The sequence below is a fragment of the Heptranchias perlo genome, chromosome 23, assembly GCF_035084215.1.
Source record: "Heptranchias perlo isolate sHepPer1 chromosome 23, sHepPer1.hap1, whole genome shotgun sequence".
NCBI classification, from domain to species: Eukaryota; Metazoa; Chordata; class Chondrichthyes; order Hexanchiformes; family Hexanchidae; genus Heptranchias; species Heptranchias perlo.
This window is the reverse complement of record NC_090347.1, coordinates 39,969,901-39,982,594: the sequence shown is the minus strand read 5'-3', so window position 1 is coordinate 39,982,594 and position 12,694 is coordinate 39,969,901. Positions and strand designations below refer to the sequence as shown.

Here is a 12,694-nt window from a genome sequence, read left to right as displayed (position 1 = left end):
GGACAAAATTGCTCCAGACAGATGGGCTGAAGGTTTCCTTTCTTCACGGGCTGTGGAATGGGTTAGGGCAGACTAAAGCAGCTGCATGAAATACAAAATGGTCCATTCTGCGGAACTCATGTTCCTTACCTTGACGAGCATAGGATCCACTGACACACAAAAAGAAAAGTGATCCCTTTATATTTAGTTTCCCCTACAAAGCAATGCTCAGGTGCTACTCAGAATGTAATGCAGTCCGTGCTGGATTGAAGTGCCATGCACTTTCTCATTGATGTTTCATCAATATGCAGCAAATTATTTTTCAGGCTACTTTGAGAGAGAAAGAGCAGCTCCATGCTTTCACTTATATAACAAGGCACGGTTCTTTGTCTTTCAAAAAAAAATCTATAGATGACAGACAAATATCAAAAGCACAAACCCCAGCAATTGAATCTTTTGATGCAAGATGTTTTTGAAAGTCCATTTTATAAATTGATCCTATTCATTGTGAGGGCTCTATCTCTGGAGTATCGACACCAAGCTTCCGCACACTGAGGAGAATTAAAAGGAGCCACTCTCCGGAAAAGAGAGAGATAGGATTTCGATGCCCCCACAAATTCAGAACTTTCCAACTAAATGTTTCAAGGAGGATGATTGGGTTAGGCACTGGCCTTTCACTTCTGTGATCTGTGATTCAATGCAGCCCAGGCGGATGGGATGAAAAAGTCTCCTTTATCCTTATGAGAGTCACAGCCCAGCGGGCGTATCACCACAGCACAGAACATCTCCCGAATGTAACACTAAGTGCCACAGGACGGCTGGTGTGAGATTTTGAAAATGTCACTTTGGTGCAGTAGGGTGGCACTGTTCTGAACTTGGCAGTAAGGCACAGAGTTTTACCCTGCTACGCTATACCTGACCTGCAAGAACTAGGAGCTGATTGCAAAAAATGTGATTTCCTGAGGTGAAACTCAGTAATAACTAGGTTAAAAAGGACGGATGTAACTGAAGAACTGCCCACTCCGCACATCAAACAAAGTTCAGTTTGTCTTTCACTAACACATTCAGTCATTACCTCTTCACGCCAATTTGAGAGCTAGTAAGACAGAAATTTACGATTACAGGAACTCATGGGTTCAGGAGGTATAGACTTCAGTTTGCTTAGAAACAAATTCATGCCCCATGTAGAGGCATTCAAATAAACAAGGAACATTGTCCATAATCCTGGGCATCAAGGTTTCCTATCATTATAACTGTCCAAGGTGTGCGAGGGGCAGAAGCAGCAGAAAGGAAGCCTCTGAGAGAGCTCAGAGTGACTCTCTCATCCAATTACAGGCACATCGCACCCTGGTGGGTTGAAGTGGCGGTTGTGACACTATTGGATGAAATGCTTCCATTTTGGCATCATTGCTTTACAATTTAGAAGCTTTTTTGGGAGTGGCGATGCTGTTACTGTGATTGGTGGAACCATAACTGCTCTAACCTGGCCATTTGAAGAGTCAGACAGGTCTATGCCAGATCTAATCATTAATCTGGGTTAATGTGTCTTCCTTGTTTGGGATCCTGATACCTGGAGCTGACTAAGGAGCAGGTTTCTGATAAGGCTCAGGCTGAGCAAAGAAGCTGTCGGTGAGCTTGTGCCACTTGGTGTGAGATGATCAGCAAGAGAAGTAGCACTCGTTACCTTTTGGACACCCACCAGGGACTTGAACAGAATCAGGTGTGAGCAGTAACGATTGAGTTCACAATGTGATAGAAGCCCTTTACCAGAACATAAGAACATGAGAAATAGGAGCAGGAGTAGGCCATCTGGCCCCTCCAGCCTGCTCCATCATTCAACAAGGTCATGGCTGATCTTTTACCTCAACGCCATTTTTCTGCACCATCTCCATATCCCTTGATGCCTTTAATATCTAGAAATCTATCAATCTCTGTTTTGAATGTACTCAGTGACTGAGCCTCCACAGCCCTCTGGGGTAGAGAATTCCAAAGATTCACCACCATCTGAGTGAAGAAATTTCTCCTCATCTCAGTCCTAAATGGCCTGCCCTTTATTCTGAGACTGTGACCCCTGGTTCTAGACTCCCCAGCCAGGGGAAACATCCTCCTTGGATGGCACCAGTCCCTATAGTTAGTGATGATCCACCAGCAGGAGCAACAAGGATGGCTTGGCTTCTAGAAGCTGGCTCCCTTCTTCGAAGTTCAGGGCATTCCCGGTTCCATGCATGTTGTGTCTGCTCATAATCTTGGAGTTCCACTCACTCAACATGCAGTTGGTTTGTGACCTACGGCTCAAAATCCTGACGCTACCCTGGGAGCACACATGATTCATTCATACTGAAGCACTCCGATGAGACCAAACTGTTTGAAGAGGAAGGTTAGCTGTTGACATCTTGGGAGAACCCTACACTCAATCGCAATACACATATAGAACCAGCAGTGATCGCCGCTCGTTAGATTTAAATTCACCCACTAAGTTCACCCACTCTTTTTGGCAGCAACTGCGAGTTCAAATAACATCAGCGTTCTCTCCCGGGCTGTGTGAGTGGTGAAAGGAGCTCGAAGGCCCCTCACCCAATCAGCTTGAAGCAAGCCACGCTGTGAGAACCAGGAAGTGAAATTCATTGCCGAATCCTTGCCTGCTGGATGCCTGGAGCTACTCAATGGATTTCATGCAGTAGTTGCGAATAGAGCTGGAGTCTTACCAAAAGCAAACTCCGCATTAGACAACCATGGATCCATAGAAAAATAAAAAACAGGAGCAGGAGGAGGCCATTCAGCCCTTCGAGCCTGCTCTGCCATTCAATATGATCATGGCTGATTCTCTTCATCACAGGAAAGGAGTCAAGGGGCTTCCCTACAAAGTTGATCTGTTTAATTTGTCTCTTTTGGAATGCAGGATGTCTGAGCCCTCCATCCCAAGTGCCCTGAGCTGGGGCAGTTGGTACGATAGCCGCCTGCCCTACACTTACTGGCTTCTGACCAGTTTCCACTTCTTTTATCTCTTCCACACCACTGTGTCGTGCCACATTCAGTGCTTTCTCCTCTCCCTCGCTTCTTGAGAATCCCTAAATACTAGTTTCTGAGCTGATATTTGGTTTAAGTTGTGTCATCAGACCCTCTGATGTATGGAGCTGTTCTGGTTTCTGCTGGTTCCTTCACCATGATCTGTAAATAGAACAGATTGTATATTAATAAATACATGAGTGCACTTCTCCAATTCATCATTGCTTTTGAAAGTGATGATCTGAAAAACTCTTGTCCCGGGTATGACACTGTAGGCCCATTCATGTTGCCTCTGCAATCAAGAGAAGAACTATCAATTTAGAACCAAAGAATTTTACAGCTGTTCCAGTACAGCTACAACACTGGTATATACCTGACAAAGTGGAAAATTACTCAGGTAAGTCCTGTCCACAAAAAGCAGGACAAATCCAGCCCAGCCAGTTACTGCCCCATCAGTTTACTCTCAATCATCAGAAAAGTGGCGGAAAGTGTCGTCGACAGTGTTATCAAGCGGCACTTACTCACCAATAACCTGCTCACCGATGCTCAGTTTGGGTTCGGCCTGGACCACTCGGCTCCAGACCTCATTACAGCCTTGGTCCAAACATGGACAAAAGAGCTGAGTTCCAGAGGTGAGGTGAGAGTGACTGCCTTTGACATCAAGGCAGCATTTGACTGAGTGTGGCACCAAGGAGCCCTAGTAAAATTGAAGTCAATGGGAATCAGGGGGAAATCTCTCCGGTGGCTAGAGTCATACCTAGCACAAAGGAAGATGGTAGTGGTTGTTGGAGGTCAATTATCTCAGCCCCAGGACATCGCTGCAGGAGTTCCTCAGGGCAGTGTCTTAGGCCCAACCATCTTCAACTGCTTCATCAATGGACTCCCCTCCATCATAAGGTCAGAAGTGGGGATGTTCACTGATGATTGCACAGTGTTCAGTTCCATTCGCAACCCCTCAGGTAATCAAGCAGCCCTTGCCTGCATGCAGCAAGACCTGGACAACATCCAGGCTTGGGCTGATAAGTGGCAAGTAACATTCGCACCAGACAAGTGCCAGGCAATGACCATCTCCAACAAGAGAGAGTGTAACCACCTCCCCTTGACATTCAATGGCATTACCATCGTCGAATCCCCCACCATCAACATCCTGGGGGTCACCATTGACCAGAAACTTAACTGGACCAGCCACATAAATACTGTGGCTACAAGAGCAGGTCAGAGGCTGGGTGTTTTGCGGCGAGTGACTCATCTCCTGACTCCCCAAAGCCTTTCCACCATCTACAAGGCACAAGTCAGGAGTGTGATGGAATACTCTCCACTTGCCTGGATGAGTGCAGCTCCAACAACACTCAAGAAGCTTGACATCATCCAGGACAAAGCAGCCCGCTTGATTGGCACCCCATCCACCACCCTAAACATTCACTCCCTTCACCACCGGCGCACAGTGGCTGCAGTGTGTACCATCCACAGGATGCACTGCAGCAACTCGCCAAGGCTTCTTCGACAGCACCTTCCAAACCTGCGACCTCTACCACCTAGAAGGACAAGGGCAGCAGGTGCATGGGAACACAACCACCTGCACGTTTCCCTCCACGTCACACACCATCCCGACTTGGAAATATATCGCCGTTTCTTCATCATCGCTGGGTCAAAATCCTGGAACTCCCTACCAAACAGCACTGTGGGAGAACCTTCACCACACACACTGCTACGATTCAAAAAGGTTGGGCAATAAATGCTGGCCTTGCCAGCGACGGCCACATCCCATGAATGAATTAAAAAAGAGGCCATTCAGCCCATTGCATCTATGCCAGCTCTTTGCTAAAGCAATGGAAAACAACTCCTGTTCCCCACTCTCTCCCCATAGCCCTATATCTTCCTCTGCTTCAATTTGGTACATCTTAATTGGAGTGTGCCTCCCTCCCAGCTTCTGAAGAGGAGTACTTTTGACTGGCTTGGTGTCGATGATCATCATCCTTTGTTCAAATGTTGTCAGGGGTTTCATTGTGTTGTCCCTCCCACCACCCACTTTGGTCTCAGTGTGGACTCAATTATAAAACATAGCTTTTCTCTGTAATGGTGGTATGACAACATTTTTGGTAGGATTGACAGCAAAATGTCACTAACCTTGCATAGGCTTGGTTGTGCTGTTGTGACAATGTAAAGATAATGAGACCCTTTCAAAAAAATTCTCCCTTTATTAGTACATCAGCGCGTAATTATACCTGTGACATGAAAGAGCTAAGTGTGGCTTCCGATGACAACTACAATACCTCAAGCTATCACACTGAAACATGTGAATACAGCATGTGATAAAGCGTTTCAGATTCCAGTTCTGTATTATCTTGGTGGCTGTCCTCAAGTCATGAGATTCCCTCACACCCTCCCAGGGCCCTTGTGTTTCTGAACCAGCACTGATTTGCTCAATCCATGTCCAGGCACTTGGACCTGAACTTTATTTGCGGACTGTCCTCTGGTCCCAAAAAAGGCCGTTCTATTTCTCAGGTAGAAACATAGAAACATAGATAATAGGAGCAGGCGTAGGCCATTCGGCCCTTCGAGCCTGCACCGCCATTCAATATGATCGTGGCCGATCCTCTATCTCAATACCATATTCCCGCTCTCTCCCCATACCCCTTGATGCCTTTTGTGACTAGAAATCTATCCAGCTCCTCCTTAAATATATTCAGTGACTTGGCCTCCACAGCCTTCTGTGGTAGAGAATTCCACAGGTTCACCACCCTCAGTGAAGAAATTTCTCCTCATCTCAATCCTAAATGTCCTACCCCGTATCCTGAGACTGTGACCCCTCATTCTGGACCCCCCAGCCAGGGGAAACATCCTCCCTGCATCCAGTCTGTCTAGCCCTGTCAGAATTTTATATGTTTCAATGAGATCCCCTCTCATTCTTCTAAACTCTAGTGAATACAGGCCTAGTCGACCCAATCTCTCCTCATACGACAGACCTGCCATCCCAGGAATCAGTCTGGTGAACCTTCGCTGCACTCCCTCTATGGCAAGTATATCCTTTCTTAGATAAAGAGACCAAAACTGCACACAATACTCCAGGTGTGGTCTTACCAAGGCCCTGTATAACTGCAGTAAGACATCCTTACTCGAATCCTCTTGCAATGAAGGCCAACATACCATTTGCCTTCCTAACTGCTTGCTGCACCTGCATGTTTGCTTTCAGTGACTGGTGTACAAGGACACCCAGGTCCCTTTGTACATCAACATTTCCCAATCTATCACCATTTAAATAATACTCTGCCTTTCTGTTTTCCCTTCCACAGTGGATAACTTCACATTTATCCACATTATACTGCATCTGCTATGTATTTGCCCACTCACTCAACTTGTCTAAATCGCCTTGAAGCCTCTTTGCATTCTCCTCACAACTCACGATCCCACCTAGTTTTATGTTGTCAGTAAACTTGGAAATATTACATTTGGTTCCCTCATCCAAATCATTGATATATATTGTGAATAGCTGGGGCTCAAGCACTGATCCCTGCGGTACCTCACTAGTCACTGCCTGCCACCCCGAAAAAGACCCATTTATTCCTAATCTCTGTTTCCTGTCTGTTAACCAATTTTCAATCCATGCCAGTATATTACCACCAATCCCATGTGCTTTAATTTTGCACACTAACCTTTTATGTGGGACTTTATCAAAGGCCTTCTGAAAATCCAAATACACCATATCCACTGGTTCTCCCTTATCTATTCTACCAGTTACATCCTCAAAAAACTTCAGTCGGTTTGTCAAACATGATTTCCCTTTCGTAAATCCATGTTGACTTTGTCTAATCCCATTGATATTTTCTAAATGTCCTGTTATCACATCCTTTATAATAAACTCTAGCATTTTCCCTATTACTGATGTTAGGCTAACCAGTCTGTAGTTCCCTGTTTTCTCTCTCCCTCCTTTTTTAAATAGTGGGGTTACATTTGCTACCCTCCAATCTGCAGAACTGTTCCATATTCTATAGAATTTTGGAAGATGACAACTAATGCATCCACTATTTCCATGGCTACCTTTTTTAATACTCTGGGATGCAGATTATCAGGTCCTGGGGATTTATCAGCTTTCAGTCCCATTAATTTCTCCAGCACTATTTTTTTTACTAATACTAATTTCCTTTAATTCCTCCTTCTCACTAATCCCTTGGTTCCCTAGCATTTCTGGGAAGTATTTGTTTAATTGCTCTGCCATTTCCCTGTTCCCCATTATAAATTCTCCTGTTTCTGACTGTAAGGGACCTACATTTGTCTTCACTAATCTTTTTCTTTGTACATACTTGTAGAAGCTTTTGCAGTCCACTTTTATGTTCCTTGCAAGTTTACTCTCATTCTCTATTTTTCCCTTCTTAATCCTGGTCCTTTTTTGCTGAATTCCAAACTGCTCCCAATCCTCAGGCTTGTTACTTTTTCTGGCAACTTTATATGACTCCTCTTAGGATCTAATACTGTCCTTAATTTCTTTTGTTAGCCATGGTTGGGCCGCATTTCCTTTTGTGTTTTTGCACCAGAAAAGAATGTATGATTATTGCAATTTATGCATTCGTTCCTTAAATGTTAGCCATTGCCTAGCACCGTCAAGCCTTTTAATGAAGCTTCCCAATCTATCATAGCCAACTCACTCCTCATAATTTCATAGTTTCCTTTGTTTATATTTAGGACCCTAGTTTCGGATTGGACTCCTTAACTTTCCATCTTAATGAAGAATTCTATCATGTTATGGTCACTCTTCCCTAAAGGACCCCAACAAGATTATTAATTAACCCCTTCTCATTGCACAATACCCAATCTAGGATAGCGTGTTCCCTGATTGGCTCCTTAACGTACTGGTCTAAAAAACCATCTCGCACACACTCCAGGAGTTCATCCTCAAAGTATCCTGTCAAGATGAGATGTGAGATCACGATCAGAAAATGGATGGGGGGGGGGGTTGAGAATGGTGTGTGAACAGTATGAGCGGCCATTGCTTGTACATTCTGATTTGTTTAATGCCCAGCTCTATTTACAGTTTGTTCATGGGTGCTGTGACTAAGCTTGAAACGTATTAGTGCAGGTACATTCAGATAGAAAGACTTGAAGGAATGGACTTGCATTTACATAGCACCTTTCACAGCCTCAGGATGCCCCAAAGTGCTTTACAGCCAATTAAATACTTTTTGAAGTTTAGTCACTGTTGTAATGTACAAAACACAGCAGCCAATTTGCAGACAGCAAGATCCCACAAACAGCAATGACCAAACAATTTGTTTTAGTGATGTTGGTCAAGGGATAAATATTGGCCAGGACATCAGGAGAACTCTCTTGCTCTATCTTCAAGTAGTGCTTTGGGATCTTTTGATATACACCTGAGAGGGCAGATAGAACCTTGGTATAACATCTCATGTGAAAGACAGCACCTCCAACAGTGCAGCATTCCCTCAGTAGTGTAATGGAGCATCAGCCTAGATTATGTGCTCAATTCTCTGGATTGGGGCTTGAACCCACAACCTTTATGACTCAGAAGGCGAGAATGCTACCAACTGAGCAAGTGCTGAGCTGATGATTGAATTTGTGGGGTGTGAGTCCAACAAGGAGGAAACCCAGCTGCACTTTTCAGTTTGATGGACAGGTGATACCCCTGAATAGAAATGGGTGAACTTTGATAATAAATAACAAAGAAGAAAACTATGACTGTTTGTACCACGAATCTCAGAAGGAGCAGAGGACTGAGGGTGAAGCAGTAGGATAAACGTGCAAAAGATAGAAAGAGGAAGAAATGGTGAAAAAGGAACAAGACAATGAAATCAGGTTTTGATAAGGACCAGTTGTTCTGATAGTGCTTCACTATTAGAACATTTCGCACTTTCTCAGTTTTCCCACTTGATTTCTGCCATTTTCTCCCCGTCTTGCCTTTCTCCTTTCCTTTGGTTTACATTTTTCTGAGGAATGGACCACGGTTGTCCAAGTGACCACTGCTGTAAAATACCAAACACAGCTGCGTTTCTCATACCCCTCAACAGCTTACTCTCCTAAACCACTGTTTAATTCCCTTTTAAATTTGCGATGGCCTTTCATTCCCCACTATTCCACATCCTCTGTGCGAATTGTCCCATTCCCCCCTCCTGAGCTGTGCCCTGTTGTACTTTTTTCTAATTTGGATTTTTTGAGCCTTGTTAAGTCTCGCTCGTTTGGATCATTGTTCTTTATTGATGTATCTTGCTCCCAAAAGTGAGCAAATCCCGTTGTTTTTAAATTGATCTGCAATCTGCCTCGCACTCTTTGATCAGAAATCTCACTTTTTTAACCAATTGCAAATTTGGGAGGCCTGCTGTTCTCTTAATCCCTCATTCTCCCTCTCTCTCTCTATCTTTCTGTCATTCACCCTCTTTCTCTCATCCCCCTCTCTTTGTTCCTCTATTTTTCTCTCATTCGCTTATCCATCATTCCCTCTATCTCATTCATCTCCATCTTTCTCTCAATGCTGCCCTATCCTTCTTTCTCATTCTGCTCCCCAAATTTCTCTCTCATTCCCCTTCCGATTCTTCTCTAATTCCTGTTCTATCTTTTCTCTCTCATTCTACTCTCTATCTTTCTCTATTCCCCCCTCTATTTTACTTTCATTGCTGCTCTACCTCTATCTCTCATTTGCTATTTTTCTCACATTCCCCTCTCTATTTTCCTTTCTCTTCCCCCTCTATCTTTCATGTCATTCCCTTTTTGTATGTCGCCTTCACCTCCCTATCCTTCTACCTCTCTCTCATTCTTCCCTCCCCATCCTTAACTATTCCCTTCCCCATGACACTTCCAGCTCGATGACGCGAGGTGCTGAGACCCTTTAAATTGAGGTGAGAGATCCAGGAGCCGATTAAGCAGAGAGAAGGCGGACTGAGAGGTACCGAGAGAATCAGGAGCAGGGGAGACAAGGCAAATCAGGAGATTATTGGTAGGAAAGCAAAAAAGGACCTTCGGATCGGAAGGTACCCTCAGTAGAAACCGTAAAAGTCCTGCAATTTCAGATTTGGGAATTGAGATTTTTTTTTTAAAGGGCTGGATTTAATTGTGGAGTCAAAGAAACAGCTTTGTGGACAGGAGTTATTGATGTTTAATGGGTTTATTTTAGAAATGTGGAATTCCTTCAGTTGTAAATCACTGCGGGTTAATTGCTTTCTTTCCCAGGACTCAAACTCCTAATTCAACTGGTTTATTTTGTCACCGTCCAAATGGAAAAGTCGAAAACCTGGCAAGAAAACACCCCCCAATCCATCGCCTCGGAAAATGGATCGACAACAAGACTCCGAAACCAGTCCGGTAAGGAGTGGGTTAGAGTTAAATTTCATCCGGATACAAAACCGCTCCGTCTCACTCACTGAAGATATTTGTAACTCCACCAGAAACTGCATTAATAGCGATTGGAACATCTTTGTTAAAGGGGCAGCGAATTGACTAAGAGTAAAAACCAGAGAAGACCCAATAGTAAAAGCAATGCAAAGGAAATGTGGGGAAAAGGGAACGAAATAAAGGTTATCAAGCAAAGAATTCTAACCTAAGTTTAAAAAGGCAACGAGACAAAGGAAATCAAGCAAAGAATTAATTTAAGTTTAAAAATCTTGAAATACAGTATACAGAAGCTTTTAATCTTGAACTCTAAGCTTCTATAGGTATGTAAAAAGGAAAAGACTGGCAAAGGCAAATGTAGGTCCCTTACAGACAGAGACTGGAGAATTTATAATGGGGAATAAGGAAATGGCAGAGAAATTAAACAAATACTTTTTGTCTGTCTTCAGGGAAGAAGACACAAAAAACCTTCCAGAAATATTAGAGAACCAAGGGTCTGGCAAATGTAACCCCACTATTTAAGAAAGGAGGGAGAGAAAAAACAGGGAACTACAAACCTGTTAGCCTGACATCAGTAGTAGAGTAAATGCTAGAATCTATTATAAAGGATGTGATAACAGGACACTTAGAAAATAATAATAGGATTTGGCAGAGTCAACATGGATTTATGAAAAGGAAATCATGTTTGAAAAACCTATTGGAGTTCTTTGAGGATGTAACTAGTAGAATAGATAAGGGAGAACCAGTGGATGTGGTGTATTTGGGTTTTCAGAAGGCTTTCGATAAGGTCCTACACAGGAGGTTGGTGAACAAAGTTAGAGCACATGGAATTGGAGGTAATATACTGGCATGGATTGAGAATTGGTTAATAGACAGAAAACTGAGAGTAGGAATAAACGAGTCTTTTTCAGGTTGGCAGACTGTGACTAGTGGGGTACCACAGGGATCGCTGCTTGGGCCCCAGCTATTCACAATCTATATCAATGATTTGGATGAGAGGACTAAATATAATATTTCCAAGTTTGTTGACACAAAACTAGGTGGGAATGTGAGTTGTGAGGAGAATGCAAAGAGGCTTCAAGGGGATATAGACAGGCTGGGTGAGTGGGCGGAGATTTGGCAGATGCAATACAATATTGGAAGATGTGAGGTTATGCACTTTGCCAGGAAAAATCAGAGAGCAAGTTATTATCTTAATGGTGAGAAACTGGAAAGTACTGCAGTACAAAGAGACCTGGGGGTCCTAGTGCAAGAAAATCAAAAGGTTAGTTTGCAGGTGCAGCAGGTGATCAAGAAGGCCAACGGAATGTTGGCTTTTATTGCTAGGGGGATAGAATATAAAAACAGGGAGGTATTGCTGCAGTTATATAAGTTATTGGTGAGACCGCACCTGGAATACTGCATACAGTTTTGGTGTCCATACTTAAGAAAAGACATACTTGCTCTCGAGGCAGTACAAAGAAGGTTCACTCGGTTAATCCCAGGGATGAGTGGGCGGACATATGAGGAGAGGTTGAGTAGATTGGGACTCTACTCATTGGAGTTCAGAAGAATGAGAGGCGATCTTATTGAAACATATAAGATTGTGAAGGGGCTTGATCGGGTGGATGCGGTAAGGATGTTCCCAAGGATGGGTGAAACTAGAACGAGGGGGCATAATCTTAGAATAAGGGGCTGCTCTTTCAAAACTGAGATGAGGAGAAACTTCTTCACTCAGAGGGTAGTAGGTCTGTGGAATTTGCTGCCCCAGGAAGCTGTGGAAGCCACATCATTAAATAAATTTAAAACAGAAATAGACAGTTTCCTAGAAGTAAAGGGAATTAGGGGTTACGGGGAGCGGGCAGGAAATTGGACATGAATTTAAATTTGAGGTTAGGATCAGATCAGCCATGATCTTATTGAATGGCGGAGCAGGCTCGAGGGGCCGATTGGCCTACTCCTGCTCCTATTGCTTATGTTCTTATGTTCTTATGTTCAATTGCCGTTTGCTGTTCCGGCTCCACCCCCTCCTCCTCCACCTCCTCAGCCTCTTCCTCCTCCTGCTCCTCAGCCTCTTCCTCCTCCTGCTCCTCAGCCTCTTCCTCCTCCTGCTCCTCAGCCTCTTCCTCCTCCTGCTCCTCAGCCTCTTCCTCCTCCTCCTCCTCTGCCTCTTCCTCCTCCTCCTCCTCTGCCTCTTCCTCCTCCTCCTCCACTTCTGGCTCAGGATCTTCTGCAATCACTAATGGTAAAGGCTGGCCCCTCATGATGGCGAGGTTGTGCAGCATGCAGCAAACCACCACAAATCTGCCCACCCACTCAGGGATGCACTGCAGGGCTCCTCCAGACTGGTCTAGGCAGCGGAAGCGTTGTTTGAGGAGGCCTATGATGTGCTCCA

General features: G+C 44.2%; 1 protein-coding gene across 1 annotated transcript in view; it reads left to right on the top strand.

Annotated features, from left to right (window-relative positions):
• The window catches only part of LOC137341324 (melanin-concentrating hormone receptor 1-like), a 44,012-nt gene that overhangs the window by 16,036 nt on the left and 15,282 nt on the right, over positions 1-12,694 (top strand). The window contains exon 2 of the mRNA XM_068004450.1: positions 10,162-10,293. Within this exon, the coding sequence (XP_067860551.1) occupies positions 10,162-10,293 (132 nt within the window). The remainder of the gene's footprint in view (positions 1-10,161; positions 10,294-12,694) is intronic.